The sequence below is a fragment of the Pteronotus mesoamericanus genome, unplaced genomic scaffold, assembly GCF_021234165.1.
Source record: "Pteronotus mesoamericanus isolate MK-2021 breed Mesoamerican mustached bat unplaced genomic scaffold, CSHL_Meso_final contig_27, whole genome shotgun sequence".
In the NCBI taxonomy this organism is placed as follows: Eukaryota; Metazoa; Chordata; class Mammalia; order Chiroptera; family Mormoopidae; genus Pteronotus; species Pteronotus mesoamericanus.
In genome coordinates, this window is record NW_026555115.1 from 23,028,232 (window position 1) to 23,053,004 (window position 24,773).

Consider the following 24,773-nt stretch of genomic DNA (forward strand, 5'->3'; position numbering starts at 1 on the left):
GCAGCCCCTTGAGTAGAGGTCCTGAACTTCGGGCTCCATGCCTCCCAGAACATCTTACGAGGCCTGAGAGCCCCAAATGGTATACAAAATGTGCTGGCTGTGGGAAGAGGGGCCACAGGTCTCCCTCATTAGAATCTCAAACAGGGCCATGACAGAAGAATGAGGTACCTTTGGTCTGGACACCAGAAAATCAGCCATGAAGACCCACTGTAAGAGGTCACGGCGGGTAGTGTCTGCTCAGCCTAGCTCACCTCACCCCAGGCCTCAGCCAGCAAGTGCAAGTCAGTCAGAGACAGGAGCCCCTGACCTGGGTACCTGGTCTGCATAAGCTCAAGGTCCAGCTGGACCACTAAGTTCAGAGTGTGGGAGAGACTCCAGCGTCCCAGAAGTTGGGGTGAGGGCTGGTGGGGTCAAGCATCTGTGGGGGCTGGCTCTGGACTGGGGGTCTGAGGTGATGGTGGAGGGGTTGGAGGGGTGGAAATCACAAGGTCCTGGGAAGGTAGGGGCAGAGGAAATGAGGCAGTCCACCATGCAAGCCTCTGGGGCTCCTTCTCATCCATGGGCAGATGGCCCATAGGAGGGTGGGCCCTAGAGCCTGTCCTTGACTGAGTGAGCTTGGTTAAAAAAGTCATAAAATGCTCTCTCTGGACCTCAAACTCAGGTTTGAGGGAGATGACTCCTGGATCTTACGTCAGACCCTTACTCAGAAGCCTTGAGCTGGGCTCTCCGCAGCTTTGCAGTGGTCTGTGAGCATTCCCTCTCTCCCCCACCCTACCCCGTCATCTTTTTTCTTTTTTTTGATTCTTATTTTATTTGCCCTGTATTACTTATGTTTACTTATAAACCACTGTGATCATTTTGAGAAGCAGGGGGAGCACAGATGGGAAGAAAAAAAGATATTTGTTTATAGAAAAGCTGTCTGCAGAAAGTGGGCTTTCAATTATGGGCTGTTTTGTTTGTTTTTCTAAAAGATACATTTTGATGATAAGTCGATTATGCTCATTAAAGACACTGTGGAAAATGTATAAACATAAAAAAAAAAGAAAGAAAGAAATTGCACATAATTCCATTATACAGACAGGCACTGTTAGTATTTTAGTATGTTTCCTTCTAGTCTTTCCTTACATGTATAAATGGAAAACTTTGGGAGTATTTACACTATAAATGGCATCCTCTTTTGTCACTTAACATATATAACATGGACAGTTTTCTACGGGACTAAAAGCCCTTTATAAGTATTTAAAAATACTGCAGTCCCCATACTTAGACTTTGAGGTCCATTTTACATTGTTTCACATTATTGTAAGTAAAGCATTGCCAAACATCTTTGTCCATAAACTTTTTTCCAAAGTTAAGATTATTCCCTTGAGAGAGATTCAGAAGTGGACTTGGGAGGAGAGGGCTGGGTTGGCAGGATCAGTGTGAAAGTGCTTGTGAATGTGTGAAGGCTGCATTTTCAGTGAGCCCTGAAGAGAAGGGGACTGGGGCAGGCCTCCTCCCCAGCCCCGTGGGAGCCAAGTGACTCATTCTCTCGTCTGTGGCTCTGGTTGGTGGGATGGAGGGAGAGAAAACACTTCCCAGTGATTCATCTATGGGACCTGAAATCACTCTGACCCTTCAGGCTGGCCAGGGTAAAGCCCTCCAGGCCTGGTGACCAAATACCTGCCAATGTCAGGGCCCCTTTGGGGACGGCAGAGATCAATGCGGCCTGATGAAGTGTTTATGTCCTGCAAGGCTGGCCTACTCGGCGGGCGGGGCACTCGCAGCCCTGTGCTCAGACGTGCTTTCAGACCCTTGCATCCTTCCAGCTCAGCTGAGCTCCATTCCAAGGCAGGCTGGACTGGTTTTCTCCTCAGAAAGGCTAGTCACGGGGTCAGCCAGCGGATACACTAAAGTTAACATAGCTATTATCGCTTTTTTGTTAATGAGGGAAGAATCAGCTGTGAAGATGCCAAACCATTCAGAAATGTTGCACAGTTCTTGGGATTTAATGTCCCAGGACAAATTCTGTGTTCAGGAAAGAGAACAGTCGACAATGATTTTAAGTCCCGACTGGGCTCCCAAGGGTCCCTTGTGCTTCACTGAGCTTTTATTTATTTTTTTTGAAAATATTTTTCCTATGAAGTTATGAATCTTGGAAGCTGTGAGAGGTGCTGGCGATCTCGCTGGGCTCCTCAGGGAGCAGGAGTTCTTTTGTGGATGGATGTGCGGGGTGAAGAGAAGCCCTGAGGCAGGTGGAGCACAAGCAGGCAGGAGGGTATGGCACCCGTCCGAGGGGGCGGCTATGGAGTGGCTGCAGGGGTTGAGGGAAAGGGGGCAGGATTGGATTCTCTTGGACTATAGTTAACAGGAGCAAACCGACTCATTCTCGGAGATGAGATTCAAAAGCACAGCTGGATATCTTGGGTGTTCCTGAGCCCAAGAATACTTGTCTCTTGAAATTCCACAGCCCCCTAACATGTCCATAGATGCTGTTCAAAGTGTTCTACTCTGACAAAGAAGCAAAGTGTCTGTAGGATTAAAACCACTTGAAGGATTTCATTAAAATCAATGTATAAAATGTTTAAAATGCTTTGAAGAAATCAGATCTGAGATAACCCTTCTGTAAAGTAGTCTGTGAACAAGTCAAACAGAAAGCGTGAACATGGGCTGTGCCTGTAGCTGAGACCTAAGAGGAAGATTCTTTTCAGTGTGGCCCATATTTGCGACCTACCTGCTGTGTGCCAGCCACAGTACTTGACTCTGGGCAACAGAAATGTGTTAAGACTGGATTTCTTGCCCCAAGGAGTTTAGTTGGGGAAAGACCTAATGTGGCTAGCCATGGTGGCAACGGGAGTTCATGTAAAGCCCAAAGGAAACAACATTTGAGGCAGGCTTGAAGAGTAAGCGCCATCTCGGTGCTCAGAGGTGCAGGAGAAGGGTCTGGGAGGCAGGGACACAGGGACGGATACTCGTGATGTTCTTGGGGAGAGCTGTCTATGTGACTGTTGGGGAGAGGGAAAAGGCAAACGATGAATAGGGAATGCTGGGATGTTGCCAGGCTGTGGAGGGCTTTGACATTCATCATGTTCTTTATCCTGTAGCTAATGGGGACTCATGGGAAGGTTTCTGAGCAGGAAGGTAACTTAATTTGTTTTTATTTTTATCCTCACCTGTGGACATTTCTTCATTGCTTTTAGAGAGAGGAAGGAAGGGGGGAGGGAGAGAGAGAGAGAGAGAGAGAGAGAAACATCAATGTGAGAGAGAAACACCTGTCGGTTGCTTTCTGTCTGTCTCCAACTGGGGATCAAACCGGCAACCTAGGTGTGTGCTCTGACCAGGGATTGAACACAAAACCTTTCAGTTTATGGGATGACAGTCCAACCAACTGAACCACACAAGCCAGGGTAAGGTAGCTTAAATTTTTAAATTACAAGCAAACACTCACATGCTCATTGAAAGATTTTGGCTATACCGAAGTCTGTAAGCAAAAAGATGGCAATGCTCTCATTCCCAGAGGAAACTTCTCTTTTTCTTCATGTCATTTCTTTTTCTTTTTCTTTTTTTTTAAGATTTTATTTATTTATTTTTAGAGAGGGGAAAAGGAGGGAGAAAGGGAAGAGGAGAAACACCTGTCGGTTGCTTTCCTTCTGTGCCCCGACTGGGGATCAAACCTGCAATCATGACTGTGTGGTTGCCTCTTGGATACCCCCTACTGGGGACCTGGCCTGCAACCCAGGGATGTGCCCCAACTGGGAATTGAACCAGCGACCCTTTGGTTTGCAGGCTGGTGCTCAATCCACTAAGCCACACCAGCCAATACTCCTTTATGTCATTTCATCTGCATGTATCTACGGACACAGATACAGAAAAGTCAAGCCTAGATGTGGGAAGGAAAGAGGTTCTGTCAGAAGACAGGACTGGAATCTAGGGAAGGCTGTGCTATATCTTATCACCTGGCTCATTTTGCTCTCCTGTGTATATTTCAGAACATGGTTTTATTGGATATTCACCGGAACTGCTGAGGAACAACACTCTGCCAGATTACAGCCCAGGAGAGTCTTTTTCCACTGTCTTTGGGGTGTTTTTCCCAGCAGCTACAGGTATTGTGATTTGGATTCTTTTACACACTCTTGTTAAGGGTATAAATGTTTGGTTCCTAAAAAACACAGAATGGTAATTGGCCTTCGTGTGCTCTTAGAATGTATATCTGATTTTAGAGATGACCTCAGCTTTGACTAAAAGATCTATTATGTAACAGTTTACTCATTCATAATTCCTGAAGGCCCCCAACATGATTTAATCCTCCTTAACCCCTATACTTATATTATATATTGACACCTCCTGGCCAAGTTCATAGAGGGGACATACTTCCCTTAGGGCTGAGCAGAATGAGTTCTTCAGCAGAACAAGCTGTCCTTCCACCCTGGAATGAGTGCAAACTTGGTCTAGAAACTCCCCTCCCCTCTCCCCGACCTCTGCATCTTGTCTCAGGAGACAGAGAAATGCTGTTGTCTTTTCTTACCCGCTGGCCCTGGGGGAAACCACAACCCCATGGGCTCTCCCTCCCCTACTTTTCCCACTTTTCCTCTTTGGGGTGGCCCAGGAGGAGCCTTCCACAGCTGAGGTCCCTATAGAACTCTTGTCTCAGGCTGGGGGCCTGGCCTGGAGGGGACTAGGCTTGTTCCCAGGGCACAGAGTCAGAAAAACATTTCACTTTTGATCAGGCTATATGAATGCCCTGGAGTGTGGCTGATTTTATCTTCTTACTCTCCTTGCCTTCTCCTTCGGCCTTCTTTTTTTTTAAATCATATTTTATTGATTATAGTACTACACTTGTCCCAATTTTTCTCCCTTCCCCCCTTCCACCCAGCACCCGCCACTCCCTCAGGCAACCCCCCCACCCATTTGTTCATGCCCATGGGTCATGCATATAAGTTCTTTGGCTACTCCATTTCCTGTGCTGTACTTTACATCCCCATGGCTATTCTGTAACTACCTATTTGTACTTCTTAATCCCCTCAACTCTTCACCCATTCTTTCCCTCTCCCCCACTCCCTGTTCCGCTCCCATCTGGCAACCATCAAAACTCTCTCTGTATCCATGATTCTGTCTCTGTTCTTCTTGTTTGCTTAGCTTGTTTTTTTAGATTCAGTTGTTAGTAGATATGTATGTATTGCCATGTCATTGTTCATAGTTTTGATCTTCTTTTTCTTAAATAAGTCCCTTTAACATTTCACATAATAATGGTTTGGTCATGGTAAACTCCTTTAGTTTTTCCTTGTCTGGGAAACTCTTTATCTGCCCTTTAATTCTAAATGAGAACTTTGCTGGGTAGAGCACCCTGAACGCTCCCAATCTCATCTGATCTTGGAAGCTAAGGAAGGTTGGGCCTGGTTTGTACTTGGATGGCAGTCCCTCTGCCTTGTTATATGTGGCTATTTCCTTGTTTATTATCTCCTCCCCAAATAGGATAGGGGTAGAAAAAGGAGGAGAAGCTACTAGAATGTTGAAAACTTAAAAGATTGTCCATACCAAATGTTGACAGAGATGTGGAGAAACTGGAATTCTCACACACTGCTGATGAGAAGGTAAAATGGTACAACCATTTTGGAAAAGTTTGATGGTTTCTTAAAAATTAAGTATACATACATCCAGCCATTCCACTCTCAGTGCTGTACTGCAGAAAACAAAAGCATGTAAAGACTTATACATGAAAGTTCAAAGCAGCTTAATTTGTAATAGTCCCAAACTGGAAACAACTCAAATATTCATCAGTGGGTGAATGGATAAACAAATGATAGTGTTACCATACAATATAAACTACTCATTAATTAAATAAATGAACTGTTGCCCTGGCTGGTGTGGCTCAGTGGGTTAAGTCCTGGCCTGCAAATGAAAAGCTTGCTGGTTTGATTCCCAGTCTGGGCACATGCCTGGGTTGTGGGCCAGGCCCCCAACTGGGGGCATGTGAGAGGCAACTGATCATGTTTCTCTCACACAGTGATGTTTCTCTCCCTCTGTTTCTCCCTCCCTTCCCCTCTATAAACAAACAAACAAACAAACAAACAAATAAATAAAATCTTTACAAAAATGAACTATTGATATATGCAACAGTATAGATGAGTCTCAAAATAATTACGCTGACAGAAGTCAGACAAAAAAAGTACCTTTTTAAGAGGTTAAAATGATAAAAACTCCATTTATAGAAGATTCTATAAATTTCCAACTATAGTAAATAAAGCAAACGAGTGGATGCCTTTAAATGGGGGTGAGGGAAGCAAGAGAGGGAACAAGGAAATTTCGGGGAGTGAAAAATATATACCTGACTATGGTGATGGTTTTATAAGTCTATTCATATGTCAAAACTTTTCATAGTGTTACCCTTTACACATGTGCGGCTTATTGTATGTTAATTATGCCGTGGTACAGCTGTTGAAATAAAATAATAATAATAAAAAAAGTAATCACCCTTCCTCGGTCCCTCAGTTTTCTCTGTCTAGCAATGGCCCCTTTTTCTCCTCCTCACAGCCGGCACCAGAGCTTTGTCTGTGTCCCCACTTCTGTGTTTCTGCCGCTTGTTCACCCCTCCACTCTCTCCTTTTGGAATTCCAAGCCCATCTCTCCAAGTGAAGGGTTTCCTTTTCAAATCATCAGCAACTTCCACATGACTCAATTCAATGGTCATTTTCAAGCTGTCAATGTGTTGGACCTCTTGGGAGCATTCCACTTCCTCCTCCCTTTCCCTCTGACTTGCCTTTATAGATGCATCCTCTTCTGCCTGCCCATTAAATGGTGGGGTTCTTCAGGCTATGACTAGGCCCTCTTCTTTCTCTACTGCTTACCTTGGAATCTCATCCATGCCCATTGTTCACTGACCACCTACAATGCTAATGACTCCCAAATTTATACCTCTAGCCCAGACTTCTCTAAGCTTCACTTCACAGTTTCAGTTGCCCATATGGCATCTCTTGGGTATTGCAGACCCAACATGTTCAGAAAACCTCATCCCACCTTGCCCCCAACTGGTTTTTCTCCTCTACTCCTAATCTCATAAATGGCACCTCCATCCAGTCAATTGCTCAAACCAGTAGTGGGGAGTAATTCATGATACTTCCTTTACTTTTCCTCTATCCATTTGGACCACTGGACCACTCTGGCCCAAGCTTCACCTCTTATCTGGATCACTGCAGTGGTCTCTACGTGATGCCCCTTGAGGCTTGGCCATAGACATGAGCCTGGAGCTGGACCTCAGTAGTGGTAGGTAGAATCCTGGCCTTTGAATACAAGGGAGCCAGAGATAGTGCATCTCTTTCATGAGAGTCAGTTTCTGACCCTAAGCCTTCATTCTTCCAGGATGACTGAAAACTGATGTCAATTATTGGTCGTGCCTCCACCTTGCCCTGCCATTTTGTCCCAGGATCTTAGAGTCTTACAAAGAACCAAAGCACATTAGGGGGACTCTGAGTATTCATCATCTATACCCAAAGCCAGGCCTTCCAATTTTCTAGTATGCGGACTCCTTCAGGTGTGCGCTCTTTGTTGCTTCTGAGCCACTTTCAGGGACTAGAAATCTGTTCAGCCTGGGGACCTCATACTTAGAGTCTATGCGTTTCCCAGACCTTCCTTTCTGAGGTCTTGCTTGATTGATTCCCACCAGTGCTGCCAGGGAGTGGACTCCAGGTCCTTATTGCTCCCAGTCCCATGGGCTTTTTGGTCCTTTCCCCAAGCTCCAGGGGCAATCTTCTGTTCTAATACTGGGGACACCCTGTCCAGGGCCAGCGTCGTGGGTATGAACCTGTGCAGTCACACTGTGCCCCTAGCTCAGAGAGTCCCCCTAATGCCTTAATGCTTTGTTCTAGTAAAATTCTTAAAAATTTATCAACAAGGAATGCTGTCCTTTTGTTAACACTGATCCCTGTGAACTCTGCTTTTGTCTGCCCATGTTCTCCCCAGCCATCCTGTTCCTTCTCTAGCCGCTAAAATCTCCAAAGGGTTCAGGCTTTTGAGAAACAGCCCAAAACAGAGTGCAGGCAAGTTCTGCTGCTTTGCTGCCACACAGCACTCCCAAGGCAGTCCAATACAGTTGACCTTGAACAGCATGGGTTTGTACTTCTCATGTCCATTTATACACAAATTTTTTTTTCAACAAATGTATACAGTACTTTAAATATATTTTCTCTTTCTAATGATTTTTTAAATGACATTTTTTTTTTCTGTAGCTTACTTTTTTATAGGAATAGGGTATATAATACATATGACATACAAAATATGTGTTAATTGACTGTTTATGTTTTTGGTAAGGCCTCTGGTAAACAGTCGACTATATGTATTGCATGGGCCAAAAAGCCCGTTTAGTTTTTTCCATAAAATAAAAGACATGTTTTTCATTTTCACCAATACCTTTATTGATTTGGATATTTGAAGTATGTCAGCTCTCTCCTGCATGGCAGAGCATTGATTTTTCTCAGTTAATGTCTGGATTTGATCGCTATCAATTTCTATTAGCTTACTTGCCAATGGAGCATCAACCAACAAGAAATTTCTAGCATAAAATTTTGCAAACCACTTTTGACACATTCCATCAGTCAGAGCACCTTCTCCATACACTGCACACATCTTTTCTTTTTTGCATTTCAATTGCATTTTTACCTTTCTTGAAATAATAAAGCCTAATATGCCCCAAAAGTTGCTTAATTTCTTCTGTCTTCAATATTAAAATGATGACACAAAATTGTTTCGAAGTTAAAGACAACTAAGCGCTACTAGAACCAGCTTACAGAAAAAAACAAATGAGCTCTTTGGCCAACCCAATAGTTAAGTTTTGGGGGAGTCAGAAGTTATATGTGGACTTTTGACTGCATGAGGGGTCGGCACTCCTAATCCCTACATTGTTCAAGAGTCAACTGATAGGTTGATTTCCTTTTGAATGGAAAGCGAAAGGGGGAAATAAAATAGAGGAAACATTTTAAAATTATCTGAAACTTTTTCCAGCTCCCCTTTCCCTGGTCTCCTGCCCCCTGACACAGAGGCTTCCCACACGGGTGTCTCCATGGGTCTGGCAGTGAGTCCCATGACAAGTCAAGAACTCCTGGGTGCAGATGCCAGGTTAACAGTTACACCTGAAGCAGGGCTCTGGGCCTCTTTGGCTGGCAGTACCCCAGGGGAGTTCTTTTCAGGCACCCCCAGTGATGGGAGGACCCCATTCCCGCAGAGTCCCCCTGGGTAACTGCTGATGGTGAAAATAAAATAAGTTGTTCCAGACCCTCTCATCTGCCAGGAAGAAAGGGTGGCAATTCCCTCTAGTGGAGAATGCCTTGAGCCCTTCCCTTGAAATGGCTTTTATTGAGAACGATGTGCACAGGGGTATTCAGCAGGCATGCAAAGCTCATCAACCAATGTCAAAAGGCTATGAGTAAAGGAACACAGAAATATGCCTCAGGTCAGGGTCTGGTAGACAGGATGGCACCCATTCGGCCCTGAAACCTGGGAAACTGATCACAATCTATGCTCAGACCCCAAACATCAGTATTCGTTAACTTGAGGGCATTCTTAGCAAAGTAAATCTCATAGGATTTAATGCATTCCTTTTCCAGACCTAATTTCCCTGGGAACCACCTAATCCAGTTTAGGGCTGTACCTGCCTTTAGTATTGTTTTGCTGACTTAGTCAGGCAGGTGGAGCAGAGCAGCCAAGGGATAAGGAGACTTCTCTCAGAGAGAATGAGGACTCTGGCCTTGACAGAGCAGGGGTGAGGGACTTTTGCTTCTTCTCCATGTTCCCCAAGTCCTTCCCTGATGGGCCCCATGAGACTGTGCCTGTCTTAGCTTGCCCCTGCCATCGAGGGATCTTACCCGTCATTGACTAACCAGCCATCCTCCAGGACCAAGCAGGGTGATGTGAGGGAGGCAGGGGCTGCACCCCTGCAGGGGGACAGGTTTTGTCTCCTCAGTGGCCAATTTTCCCAAGGCCTCCTAGCTCAGCTCCAGCCTTGGGGCCCTCTTGCCTGTTGGCGAGACTGCAGTCCCTGAAACCAGATGGGGTGGTTCCCAATACCCCAGGAGGTTGCCTCAGTAATGTGACTGGGCTGGGCTCTCTCCATACTGTCCCCATGGTGTTCACCCTTTGCCTCCCCAGGCCCTGCGTCATAGTAAGAGGGAGTGCCTAGTCTGAGAAGGGGCGGGCATGACAAACCTCCCCTACGGTACTCCTCCCTGCAGGATGGAATTAACAGTGTCTCCAATTCAAAGATGTTACCCACTAGCCCAGAGTTGGAGCTGGACTAACATTTGAAAGCAGCTAGTCCAGTGATGTCTTGACTTATAATCCACATTCTTTTTTGATAATCATCCTAAAAACCTCACATACACTGATAATTCTGAGATGCCTTCTAAGAGCATAGAGGAGTATCTTTCTCCTTTCTTTGAAGAAGACTGCTACCTAAGAACATTAGTCAATCTTTATTTTCTGTGGTTTAAATTATGAAAATATTATTTTGTAGTGTTCCAAATATGAACCTATAATACTTAACAAACTGTCTACACAGGCTTCTTTTACCCCACCCCTCTTAGGGGATATAGTTCCCTGTCCCTCCCATTCCCCTTGGCCCAGCCAGGTTAAGAATCACTGATCTGAACCCTTTATTTGACCAACCAGTAAAGGAGGAGCACTGAGCAGTTTTTGAAGGATTGCTAAAGGTCACCCAGCTCATTAATGGCCTGAGCTGGGCCACCTTCCCACTGCGGAGGGTGGCCTACTCTTGTTCTCTGTTTTCCAGGGGCCCCAATGTAAACCCAGTAGGCAGGATGAACAATTTGTATCACTTGGCTTTCCCTGGCAGATGTTCTGTTAAGCTATGAAAAGCATGGATGATTGGCAGTTTCCATGGTGATGGCTTTGCCAAGGATTAGCTCTGAGTGAGTCATGGCTGGGGCTTCCTCCAACACCATCCTCTTCTGGAAGAAGAGAAGCTCCAGGCTGTGGAGAGGGAAGAGAAGTTTGGAAGAACAAACACTTTAGTCCCCCAACCCTGCAACCCCATGTCCTGCTAGAGACCTATTATTTAGGTTACTTCAGAGATTTTACCCCAAAGGCAAGAGATTTCCTGGGAAGAGCAGCTGAAGACTAAGTTTTGGTGGCTCCTCTGGATTTATGAAGCAAGTCCTTCTGTCCTTCTGTCCTTCACTGCACTTTACCACACCCTGTGTTAGTGGCTGCAGGGTGGGGTTAGGGCCTTGGATAGATTGTGTATTTGCTTTGTTTTTGAAAGTACTTTCCTTTTCCAAGCTACACCAAAGTTGCCCTGAAAAACAAACATCTCTCTACAAGGTTCTCTCTCTCTCTCTCTCTCTCTCTCTCTCTCTCTCTCACTGCCCCCCCCCCCCACATACACACTCACTCACTCACTCCAGGGATCTGGGACCATAATACACAGAGGAACTAGTAAATGGAAATTTACTGGGAATAATACCAGTATGTGAAGTCATGTAACCCCGTCCCCAAATCTCAAACTCGTACTTGGAAGGGAAAGAGCCTCTTGTGGTTGACCACACCCAGCATAAAAATGTAGCAGGGAAACCAACAGCCTTTACCAGAATGTCCATAGTCATCTTCATGGTCAAGAGTTGTGCTATTTCTGTGACATCCTTTGACCCTCCTGGGCCTGATTTCCTTTCCCAGCTCACACACCCACACGCTGAGAAGCTCGGCAACTCTGCTGGGCCCCTCTGGGCTGTCTCCAGTACCTCAGCCCAGAGCCTCAGTGCTTGCTCCGCCTTCTGCCCACCCCCTACATTCCTCACTGCCCAAGACACCCCCTACATCTCCTCCTAAGCTGTGTGTCTTGTGGGTGAGAGAACAAGAACTTGCTGCACCAGAATGGGGCCCCTCGTTTAAAGAACAGAGATCCAAATAAGGACAGTCTGAAGATAGGGCTGATCCCACTGCATCCTGATGGACCTCTGAACAGGAACAGGAGAAAAGACAGAGGCTTTCTATTTATTCTACATGTTTATTTTTGTAGTTTTATATATAGAATTAATTTATAATTTTATCAGAATTATTATAAATATCCACAATAGTCATTATCATTACAATACCCTACTATGTCGGGCACTGTGCTGACCACTTTAGATGAAGTCTTTCATTTAACCTCACCACACCCCACTGGTACTAGTTGGTAGATGCAGATTTACTATGAAGCTAATGAAACCTAGGCTTCATTGTCCCTCACTTCCATGATAAGCTCCTTCTAAAGCCCTCGTCCCAATTTCCTATTTATGACTCTATATTGTTGAAAAGTTTTAGGCCCCATACAACCTGGATCCTTCCATTTGTTCTACTGTTAACCCATTTTGCAGAGGAGGAAACAAAGACACACAGAGGTTAAGTTACTTCCCCAAGGTCACACAGACAGTAGATGGTGAACCCCATTGCTTCCTTCATCCTTTTTGAGAGGATGCTGGAAGAGAGGACACACACTTGTCTGGAGCTGCCCCCAGCCCAGAAGATAACAAATCTTGCTTGAGTCCTGGTGTTTGAATATCCCATTCGTTGACACTGTCTCTCAGCCGAATCTCAAGGCATGATGGGGCTGAGGATTGACAAATTCTGCCTCCAAGAATAGAGTAAAGAGGTAATTAAAGTTTCCTACAAGAAGAACTAAACAAACAAACCAAGAAGCCAGGTGCAGAGGAGTGCGGTTTGGAAATCAGGTACAAAGTGAGACGAGACCACCAGAGTCCTTAGGAAGCCAAGGCATCTCTGAGTGAGGGACAGAGCCCATCCTTCTTGAGTGGACATTTATTTAGCACCTACTAGGTGCCAAACTAGTTCATTCTAACTTTACAACAGTCCTGCAAGGTAAATAATCTTATCCCTGTTTGCAGATGCCGCTCAGAGCTACACTGCCTTCAAACAGTATGAGACAAACAAACAAAAAGGCAACAAACAAGATTTGGGCACTTTGGTGCGTGGATATTCTACCTTCACTAAAAAGAAAAATAATGAATTTATGCACTTAAAAAGAGAAAGAAGATAGGCAGCAGAGAAACAATTAAGCTATAAGTGGAAAGTGAAAATGAAAGGTTTCTCTGAATACAGATTTAGATTGACAAGCTCTCAGGAGGAAGCTTGGAAGTTTCTTGAGAAAGAATAAGTAGTCCTTTAATAAACAACTGACAGAAGCCAGAGAAGCCTAGAAAAACTACTAAGCTTCTCCCCTTCCTCTTACCAATTCTCATTTTCAGGAACAAAAAAGAGAGTAGGGTGAGAAGTAGGACTGTGCCAACAGGCAACCGGTGGAGACTGATCTTTGCGTGCTGTGGTGGGCTAAGGGGGCAGGCAGGGAAAGATGGCCTCTACCTGGCAGGTGTTTATAAGTGGTTACCTGACACCGAACACTGGTTAGTTTACGTAAGAGCTTATTTTTGAGTTGTGTAAGGGGTCAAGGTCCTCTCCTGGCCACCTGTGCCTGTGGTCAGTCCAGACATCAGAGCCAGGGAACCAGGCCCAAGCCCCCTGTACCTGGTGCAACCCACCCAAACTGTAGGCGTAGTGTCAAAGCCCAGGAGGCTATGGATGGTGCTGGAGGGTTAGCCTCATAAACGTACCTAGGGAAGTGATGGCCAACACCATCTTAGGTATATATTAAACCAGAACAATGAGGATAGGCTAAAACAGGGTAAGTGCATGATTAGTTTCCACCATAGGACTAGGGTGGAAAACCAAGTCAGAAGGCTTAAACCATATGAAGGGAGCTGTACCTAAGTCACATGGTAGCAGTGCGCAGACCACATGGTCATCCTGATACAGGGAGAACCGTGGTTGGGGGTAAAGGATTAACGGCTTCCAGGAACGGGCAGTATCAGCCCTGCGAGGAGGGGCAACGGCCGCGACCAGGCCCAGGAGGGTGCTTCGGAACTGGCGACGGATACCTGCAGGTAAACCGATGTGTCGTGCCAATTGTAACTGATAAGTTCAGCCTTCTCGTGGGGGAGGTAACCCAAATTAATCAGCACTTACCCTGTTTTAAAAAAGGAAATCCAAGAAAAGCATGGGTGTTAAGGTGAAATGGAGAGACTGTGTATGATGCAGTAGAAAGAACGCTGACTTGAGGTCAAGAAACTTACAGATTAGTGCTGGTTCGTCTAGCATTTAGCTAAAAACTAGGGCAGAATCACTTCTCCTTTTGGGTCTCAGTTTTCTCATTTGAGGAAATGAAAGATTGGAGATGATCTTTATGATACGTTTCAGCTTGAAGAATCATTGATTCTAGATAGCCATTTTAAACAATTTTAGGAACACTGCCAAGAAAAGTGTAAAGATCAAACAGTAATTTCAAAAATGGACACCTAGTGTTTCCCAAACTGTGTTCCATGGAACACTAATAATAAATAAAGTGTTTCATTTTTTTTTTTAAGTGTTCAATGGTCAAAATAAGTTTTGAGAAACGCTGTGCTACATTTGTCTTCTTAGAGGTAGATGATGAAATTAGCATATTGCAGGCACTTATAAGCCCAGCAGGAAAACCTCGCTAAGCTTTTCTGTAAAACATCTGGACACTAATGCTCTGGGAAATGGTATCTATTCTATGACATCCACCCTAAATCTAGCTCTAACATTAACAATAATATTTTTAAATTGCACCAGAAGCACAGGGACAGCAAACAAGAGAATCTTCATAATCTTTGACAAGCGCTGGCAAAACATACTGAATCAAAAGAATTTTTTCTAGATCTAACTGGCAAGCAAGACATTTCTAATTCACCAGAACTGGAGGTCATCTGCTCGAGGCTTGGGTAGTCAAACAAAGGCAAAATTCTGGAAGCAGCAGACACAGTGTGCAAGCTGGTCTAACACGAGTAACAGGTCGCCCATGTCGCCCCAGCAAGAGTCGCCCACAAGGCTTCCTGACTGGAATGCGGGTTGTCTCCATTTCCTTGTCCCTGGTGCTTTGTGTCTCTGGTACTGACTACCCACTTTCTGGCTGTCATCTCAAAAGCCAGCTTCCTGGCTGTCTCGGTCTGGCCCATTCCTGAGGGTGGCCTGTGGCAGTGCCACTGCCCTCTCTTCCCGCTGACCAGGATCCCGGCGTACCCCCACACCCAGGCCAGCGCGTAGGACCTAGAGCCGAAGGTCGGGCCATTGACTGTGCAGGGGATTGCGGCAGAGAAGACATGGGCATTGTTGTGGATACAGAACCTGTGTGGAAGCAGGAGGCAGTTAGGATTACTCAATCATTTTCCTAGATTAAAGCACGTATTATAGCAGTGGAGTTTCATAGATCTCCCATTTATTAACTTTTATAAGTGATTGGAAAGAAGACATGGCAAACTGTAGGAGGGACTAAAATGGCAAAGAATAAATAGCAGTAGATAATCTCATGAAGCTGAATGAATTGCTAGGGCTTGCGGGCAGAGTGAGGCTGCAGTGGGAGCTGATGTGGGCAGCCAGGTGGGAACGCTGGCAGGAGGTCAGCCCTGGGTACACCAAGGAAGGGGTAGTGATGAAGTTAGTGGTGTCCAGAGGCCAGGTAAACATGGAGATTTTGGCCGGGGGTACCCTTGGCACCAGATTGCTCCAGCCCTTGAGCAGAACCTCAGCCATAGGACCTGGTCCCTCGGTCACTGGGCAGAGTAAGGAAGGTCCTGGGCATGTCTTTTTTTGATCCAAGTAAGTCTTGCACATGATAAAAAATAAAATAGGACAGAGGTGCTTATGATATATCTAGCAAGTCTCCCCCCAGCCCCCTACCACTCCAAGTTCCCCTCCATAGGGACAACCACTTATATCCATTTCAGTACTTTGGGAGTCATCTGTATATCACCAGACCATATGCCTGCACCTGCACCTTGATTAATCAAAGTCAGATGCATATAATCTATTGACTCCATGCTAAGCAATATGAGAATGTAGCTTGCTTACGTGTTCTCCACTCACTTCCCAATTTTTGAGAGTTATATTTTAATCTTTAGTTCTTTTAGGTTACCTTTATAACTCTAAATAATATACTTAAATTTCTGTTATTTGATCAGTTGTAGGTGGCATCCTTTCACTTTGCATCGTTGGTGAAATTGAGATTCTGTGTTGTGTTTTAAGATGAATGCATTAGAGTCATATTTATTTTATGTGTAAAGTAGTCTTACAAGGAATGCTTTAGTTATCTCCAGGGAATACCCAGTTTTCAGGGAATCTGCATAATCCTCTTATATTTGTGTTTTAGACCGATATCAGGGAAACCATAACAAGTTGGTTATTAGCAGGTGAGTGGACAAAATCCCATGAAAACTGTAGTTTACAACTTAAAGTGAACACAGTTTCTCACATGAACACACACACACACACACACACTCAAATCTATTTGAGAAATTTTTGTCTTAAGTTTACAAATCTACAGTCTTTGTAAAAGACTTAAAAAAGTCTTCTTAAAAAAAGACTTTTTTAAAAGCTTAAAAGACAGCTGCTCAATATTTTTGGAAATTTCTTTGCTCTTAGCAAACACTTAGAAACTCCCTTTTAGGGTGACAAGATACAGAATGAGTATAGAGTTAATTTATAATGTATTGCAACTGTATATAAATATTTTCCAGCCTTTTCCTTATCTACCTAACAAATTTAATGGTTAGCTCTCCATTTAAGTTTTCTTATTGAAAAATAGAAGCTTGAAACATTCAAGCTAGTCCTGAGTGAAAAATCATGGGACTGAAATTTTGTTTTCCACACCACTACAACAAAAATGTCAGTGCTCTTTCTCTTCCCTCTACTTATTCTCTCTTTTCACTTCCTCATGTTGGTTAGCTATAGCTTCACCACACTAGATAATATTGGTATTCTATTGTAGCTATAGTTATGTCCTCTGTGCTTTGTCCACAGGTCAAATTTTAGAAGTTAAATATAATACACATACACACTATTGTGGCTTTGTAGCTGTTGTTCATTGATGAGCAAAATAGTGGGTTAAACTTCCATTCCTTTTGCTGTGATTATAATGAGCTCCTTGTGATGCTCAGGGGAGAATGCTCCTAATATCATGGCCAACTGGGTTAATTTTTCTTAAGTTTCATTAGCTGTTTAAAATCATGTCACATTTTAGTTTGCTTGATATTTAGACCTTGACTTTCTAATTCACTTTCCCTGGACTTGCAATGAGCCTTTTTTTTTTCTTGTCAAAATATATAGTAAACATATCCTTAAAATCATTCAGGTTGTTAACTGTACTATCCATTGTGTTGACCCCAGTTTTTATCTAGAGGCACCTCTCTTGGGATCTCCACCCTTCAGCTTCAATCCCTGTCGGCTTCTCTGTTGTTCAGCTGTTATTCTGGGACTTTATTCCATTCCTGAGTTATCACCTCTGTCTTCTGAATCTCATGTTTTCCTCCTTTATGGTTTATATCCTCATTTTGCTGGAGTACATGCTTTAATATCTCCCTCAGAAGTGGAGGTAACTTTGATGAGCCGTTGATTGCTTAACTTCACTTTCACTTAATTGTAATCTGGCCAAATTTCTAGTTTCAAAATAATTTTTCCTCAGAAATTTTAAATCAGTGCTCCATTGCTTTCTATCATTCAATGTTGCTGATGAGAAGTCTGATCCTATACTAATTTTTGTTCCTTTGTAAGTGTTCAGTTTTTATCTTTGAAAATATTTAGAGTTTCTCCTGATGCATTTAGACATGGAAGTTTTGTTTTGGTTCTTTGTGTTGTCTACTTTATGAGTTATACCAACCTGAAGACTTGTCTTCTTCAGTTTGAAGACATTTATTTCTATTATTTGTCTGGTTATTTTCTTAGTTTGTTTTCTCTGTTTGCTCTCTCTGGATCTCCTATTAATTAGTTGGATGTTGTAACTCCAAGATTTCTCTTCTATTAGATTCTTTGCTCAAATTTCTTACCCCACTATCTTTCTGTTCTAAGTGCTGGTATATTTACTTAACTATCATTTAGATCTTTATTGCATTTTTAATTTTAGTGATCATGTTTTTAATTTCCAAAAGTTTTTCCTGGTTCTTGGATTATTTTTTGTTTTGCATGGCAACTTTTTTTTATTGATAGAATATTCTTTTGGGATGTGTCTGGAGCTACTAGTGACTGTTCCCTTCAAAATTCTGTTCTGTGTCCTGCTTCTCCTGTTTCTTCCAGCCCAGGTTGTTCTATTTTTATCACACATGTATTTGTGTGTTTGTTCCTGGTTTTTATCATACAGCTGGCAGTCTTTGGTTGCTGGCGTGGATTCCCTGCTGTACCGTGTGTGCATCTGTTTTCCTGATGGGGCTCCCTCTTCATGGGAAAGCAGGCTGCACAGCACAGTTGTCAGAAGGGCTGGTTCTGAGGAGAGCTTCATTTGGGGTGCAGGCAGCCACGTTAGCAGCCCTGATTTTCCTCGGGCAGCATATTCAAATCCTCTGGAGAAGCATTCCGAAACTTTCAGTTCCTTCCTTTTCTTTGTCATTTCATTACCTGCATTTTCTGTGCTTCGGACATTTGCAGAAACCTTTCTCTTTTCTTGTAGGCATGTATCCATTTTTCCCTTTTACTGCCCTTTTAATAGGATCTTGGGAGAGAGGGGAACCGGAGGAAATAAAATGTGTTTAACATGACATTTTAAACAAATAGCTCTTTAAAAATAATTTTTCCTTTATTTCATAATGATTACTGTAGAAAACTGAGAAAATATAGATAAGTGATAAAATGAAAAAAGATGTTTTTCCATCACCCAGAAATAACATTGTCAACATTTTAAAACATGTTCTAGTTCCTTTTTGCTATGTGTCTATTTATTTTTTATTTATTTATTCTTTTTTACAGTGGGATCATACCATCTGTTCTGTTTTCTAATATGCCTCTGAAAACAAAACAAGAGCTTTTAAATATCTTTCCATGTCACAACATATTCCTGAAAATATTGGGAGACCTAGTGTTTATTGAAAGATGTATCATCCCTGATTTAGCTAGTCTTCTATTTTTAGATATTAGATTGTTTCTTTTTTTCACTATTACAAAAATAAAAAACATTTATAGGTATTTTTGGCTAACTTTTGACTCATATTCTTGACTATTCACTTAGGATAAAATCCTAGTAGCGGAATTGCTCGGTCCAGCATACAGGGTGCTCTCAGAAACAGCCCCACTTTAACTTTCTGGCCCCAAGCTTTCGCTTTGCTCCGCTTCCCTTGGGCTTCTGTGCGCATGAACTGCCGAGGCCTTGCAAACATAATGCTTGGAGTCAGACAGACCGGGGTTGAATCACAGCTTTTGCTACTTCATAAATGTGTGACCTGAGGCTATTTTAATTAACCTCTTTGAGCACTAGTTTCCTTTTCTATAAAATGCGGGAAATAATTCTACCCTTCTGATGTGGTTGTTGTGAGGATTGAACAAGATAAAAATGCATGTAAAGCGCTTAGCACAGGCCCTATGAAGTAAAAAGTGTTCACAAATCAAAAATGATGGTGTTAGGCCATTCCTTCCCCCAAGCCTATGCAAATCTTCCTTCAAGGCCACGTTGGCACCCACCCTCTGTGAGGCTTTTCTGACCAGGGCTGGTAGAGCTCTTGCTGGCTGGACCCCCATGTGGTGTTTGGAACACATTGCTTGTAGCTTCCCTCTGTGCGAGTGTGTGGACAGAGGCAAGCGACATCCCCCTCCACCACCCTGCATGGTTGTGTCTCCTACATCATCACTAACTACTTTTTAATTTGGGAATGGCAGTGACAATGTGACTCAGTGTTGGTAGCCTCAGGGTTGTTCTTCAGAGTTTGTTTAGAGCCCTTTGGCAGTTCAGAAGGTTTGAATGTGGCTTCTGACTATTGGGTGGGACTTGTCCCCAGACACCTGAACTCCAGTGTAGACGGTGGGCAGCAGAGGCCAGGAACTCTGCTGAACAGGCTGCAGTGGGTGGTATGCTGAGGCAGAGCCTCTCTTGGGTGTTGACCAGGGGAAGACAGCACTCAGCATGCAGCCTTGGGACCTTTGTGCAGCCTGCCAGATGCCTCCCTTGCACTGAGCTGCAAGATGCTTTTGTAGCTGCTAGGGCTTTCCTTAGCATTGCCCAACATACAAGAGTCCCTTTCACGCCTGTGGATGCCTCCTAGTTGCCAAGGGAGATCGAGAAGCAAGGTTTACAGAGCTGCAGAGGGGAGGGCTTGCCAAAGGATAGCTTCCAGGAGGGGACCCCCGCCCCCACCAAGATGGGACCCGAGAGGGGAAGGTGATTCACTGAATACCCTGCTCACCCCTCTCCCATCTGGATGTCTTTCAGGAGTCATGGCCGGCTTCAACATGGGGGGCGACCTCAGGGAGCCTGCCACCAGCATCCCCCTGGGCTCCCTAGCAGCTGTTGGCATCTCGTAAGTTCCCCTCAGTGGCAATCAGCTGGAGAGAGGAAGAGAAAACTCCAGGTGAAAGAGGGAGGGGATTGCCTCCTTCATTCTCAGAGTGCCCTGACTCTGACCAATCTATTTCATATTCCAACCCTCCTTTTAACATTCAGCGGGCTGGAAAATTTAAGTCTGGCGGGTTCAGATGAGTGCCCTTTCATACCCCCTGCCTGGGAATGCAGGGCCAAGTGTCATTAGCACAGATCCAGTCCTTTCTTTCCTTTCTCCTCACATCCTCCCCCCCTCCCCCACCCCAGCATTTTGAACTTGGGGATTTTTTAACCATTGAGTTTCCAGGACTCTTGGAAGGAGCATAAAGATGAAGGGTTTTGCAATCAAATTCAGATTTGCATTTCAGCCATGCCACTGCTTGGTGGCGTGACTTTGGGCCATTTACTTAGTTCTCTGAGTCTCCTTTCTCTTTTCTGTAAAATGTGGACAATGAAAATAAGTGGGCCTCATAGACTGTGGAGAAGATATTATGTGATGAAGGCACAGAGTACGAGCTTAGAGGCTGGTCCTTCTCCCAGCTAGCCTCCTTGCACCACCCCGAAGCTGTCCTGGGTGTTAGGTCACACAGTGCTACCCACACAAGCAGGCTGGGTGGCCTTGGGTCTATTTCTGACCTTATCTTTTGATTTTCTTGTTGTACCCTGGGAAAAAGCTTCTCTGCCTTCACTGAGTGGATGTAAAAGGCAGTGAGATCACAGACATAACAATGACTTGAAAACTTAAAAGTGCCTGCATTATTTTAACTATGATATTTATAAATATTAACATATGTATTTCACAAGTGCTAGATTTGCTCTTAGCCAGGCACACAGCACCAGTCTGTTTTATGCTAAACGGGGCAATCAACGGTATTGGGAAGAAAATGAAGCCAATGGGGAGAGAGAGGGGGTTGGTAGTTGGGGAGGAAATAAAGAAAGAACCTTGTCTTGTTTTTGGTCAGAGCTGGGAGGTCCCAGAAGGAACCTTTGGCCTGTCTTCTCACCGCCCAGATGGGAATGAGGCCACAGGGATCATGGGACTTGTTCCAGGTCACAGGGCATCTGGGGGCGGAGCCAGACCACTGTGGCCTTTTTATACTTGGCCTGGTTGTCTATCATCTGGAAGCCAAGCACAGCAGGACTTAGAGGTCTGAGAGATCATCAACTTGTTCTCCTTGCGGAATGAAGAGGTGGGGGCTGCCAGTGAACTCTGGCCTGAGTCCTGGCAAAGCAGAGGCCAGCTGGGCCTCCCTCTACCCCATGTCCAACACCCTTTGTGTGTTTTTTTTCTTTATTGTGCAAAAAGAGACAAAACAATGCTACTTTCTTTTTGCTAAGAAAAATGTAAGGAGAAAGAGTATGAAGGCCCCCCCAGATGAACTAGGGAGTCTTCACGACCAGCCTTTCTCTTTCCTTCGAGTCAGGTCCCCTTGGGAACCCAAAGGCCGTGTGCTGTGGGTTGGGTCGGGGTTGGCTGAGGCCGGGGGCAGCCCTGCTCTGCTCTGCTCTTGGGTGTTTTACAGGTGGTTTCTGTACATTGTCTTTGTCCTCCTGCTCGGCTCCATCTGCACCCGAGAGGCCCTTCGCTATGACTTCCTGATAGCCGAAAAGGTGGGTGAGTCCTGTACTAACCCAAGGGCTCCATGTGCTGGGTCATTTATTTGTTCCCATCAACAAATGGCAGCCTGCCCCTTGCAGTCCTGCCTGGAAATCCATATATTCTTGGACCCAGGACAGAAGGATGGGGGGCAAAGACACGGGAAAGATATAGGCTCTTCTTATGAAACCCTAGAAACAGGTAACAATACCTGTCAAGGTACGTGCACCCAGCTGACTAAATAGTGGGGAAAACAATATCAAGACAAAAACAGAATCTGTTTACCTGAAATCCCCTGCTCAACCAGCCCTTTATTTTTGCCAGGGCCTCACCTGGCACCCTGAGCAGAAAGCGCTGCTCACAAGAAGCAGGTAAGAAGGAGGAGGCTGATGGACATCAAGAGAGCAGCAAGGTGGGGAGAGATGGAGGAAGCCCAGCGAGAGCCTGAGGGAGGCAGGGCAGGAGGCCCCCTTGTCCTCTGAGAACCCTGACCCCTTGGGCTCTCCACACAGGGTGGGCCAGGTAGATGTGGCTGTAACATCTTTGTTTCAAGTTGAACATCCTGGCCTGAAAAGATTAGTGAATTCCTCACATTCCACAGCTGCCCCCTTAGCAGGCTGGGGGGGCCTGTGATGGTCAAAGACACTCACTTGACATCTCTGGAACCCAGGAGAATAAGATTGCTTGACACTTTTCTGGAAATCCCCCCAAACTCCTACTTTCCCTTAAGCTCCTGGAGGAAAACTGGACCCTGAGATTTCTGTCATTTATGAGAGAAATACAGTGGGCTAGGGAGACTTTCTTAGTTAACTCCTGAGTATCACTGCTCATATTTTAGGAGAAATTACCCTTTTCTCTCGGTGACGCCTCACTGGTCTTTGGAGGGACGGGGGCACTGATTGGGCAACCCCGGGGCAGGAAACTAGCTTACTTTTCAGAGCTACATTTGGGCTTGGTGTAGACACGAGCACAGGCTTCTTTTTACAGCACAGAGACACTGATGTAAAGGTGATATTTGTTTTCAGGGGTCATGACCTTACCTTGGAGGCAGGTTTCAAAAGGGGCAGCAGTTCCTGTAATGTCAGCCCCCGGTGCCCAAGGCCTTAGACCCCCAACGAGCAAGGCTTGCTCTCGGGGAAGGAATCTGTGGCCCTCATTTGTGCTATGTGCCTGCTTTCATCTTGAGTTTCCTCTCCCAGCGCCCTTTTCTCAAACTGTGGAATGAAAAGCTTGGCTGCAGTAGAGGAATTAAAGGCCTCGGGGAGCAGCAGGTCCTCTGCCCACGAGGACTGTCTGCTGCTGTATGCACCTTGCCAGTGGCCAGCTACCTCTGCCTGCTTCCAAGGCTGGTTTTTTCCTAGAAGATTCCCTCCCAGGGGACCTTTCAACTACCAGAGACTCCGATCTGGATGGAATGAGGCAAATTATCCACTGGGCTGGGACTCCTCTCTCCCCTCCCTTCCCTTCCTTGCAGGGGAACTCAGAATGGGGGTGTGGGAGGACAGGCAGCGGAAGTTAAGGAAGGCCACGACAGCAGGAGAGTAAAAACATCTCCATGAACAGCATGGGAGAGCCTCTGCAGGTGGGAATTTTCCACTGCCAATCGTGGAAACATCCACGGAGGTGGGGGAACTTGTTGGGAATGCCACCTGTCCTGGACCATAAAACAGGTAGGGAAGTACTTGGCCGGTTGGAGGCATGTGTTGAACCATGCCTGGCAATAATATATGGGAATGTCATGCACACCCAGGGATGAGAAGTGAAGAGTTAGTTTTTGGAGAGGATGTGAGACCACTTCCTGCAATAGGAGTCGTGAAGCGTAGGAAGAAAGAAAAGATACTACTCTTGGTTCCCAGTAGCTGATGGGCTGGTGCAACAGTAACCAGGCAACTACAAGAGCAGCGCCCTGGCGTGCCCAGGACCACGCAGGGTTTTCCTCTTAAAGCCTTGAACCTTGGCCTTTCTCTTTTCCTACTCTCTGGTGTCCCTCCTTGGGGCTGACTCTGCTGTGATAGCAGGTACTATAATCAGTCAGTAAGTTGGGCCACAAACAATTTTACTCGCAGTTCTAGGGAATGGAAAGGAGTAGTGTATAGAGGTCAGGAGGTGTAAATGCCCAGTCCTATGTTGTCACTCGATACAACTTTCCTACCACCACGATGTGATTTTAATGAACTATCCATCTCGGTTTCACATCTTAGCTGTGGCCTTGGTTGTGAGCCTGTCCATCTCGGAGCTTTTCCTGAGTCCAGAGGGAGCCAGACCTCTTCAGCCTGGTCTGTGTGCCCAGAGGGCCTCGCCTCTGGCATGGAGCTGGCCTTTGGTCCTGGTTCTCACAAAGCCCCTCCCCACTCTTGTCTCTCTCCTGGGTATAAATTACCTTCCCTGGCTGCTGTCTGTGCTGGGTTCCTTCCCAGTGGCCTGCAGCTGCTCAGTTCGTCTGTTTCTTTCTGGGTTTCCTGCAGCTTCTCTGATGTGTTTCTAATTATTTGGCTTCCTGGTCCACAGTTTCTCTAATTTCTTTTTAGCCTTATGTCCCTGCCCCACAAGAACTTTATCCTGGCTCTCAAGTGTCAGTCTCAGTAATGTTATGCTTTCTAAAAAATCTCAAATACCATGTGGGTGGTGGCTCTAAGGCCATCTCTGTATAAAACACAATACTTGGTACAGGGTAGGTGCCTATAAATTTTGACTCCCTTACACACCCCTTATGGGGACATCCTTACAGGTAGGACACATTGGGAGAGGTCATATATTTTTTTTTGTTATGAATCCACCATATTTAACTGAATAGAAAAGGCTAAAAAGTCAATCCCAGCATTATTCAGT

The 24,773-nt window shown here is 45.0% G+C and overlaps 1 protein-coding gene across 1 annotated transcript in view; it reads left to right on the plus strand.

Moving 5' to 3' along the window:
• Positions 1-24,773, plus strand: part of SLC12A8 (solute carrier family 12 member 8) — a 155,057-nt gene that overhangs the window by 91,870 nt on the left and 38,414 nt on the right. The window contains exons 6-8 of the mRNA XM_054574927.1: positions 3,969-4,082; positions 20,240-20,327; positions 21,871-21,958. Coding sequence (XP_054430902.1) covers positions 3,969-4,082; positions 20,240-20,327; positions 21,871-21,958 — 290 coding nt within the window. The remainder of the gene's footprint in view (positions 1-3,968; positions 4,083-20,239; positions 20,328-21,870; positions 21,959-24,773) is intronic.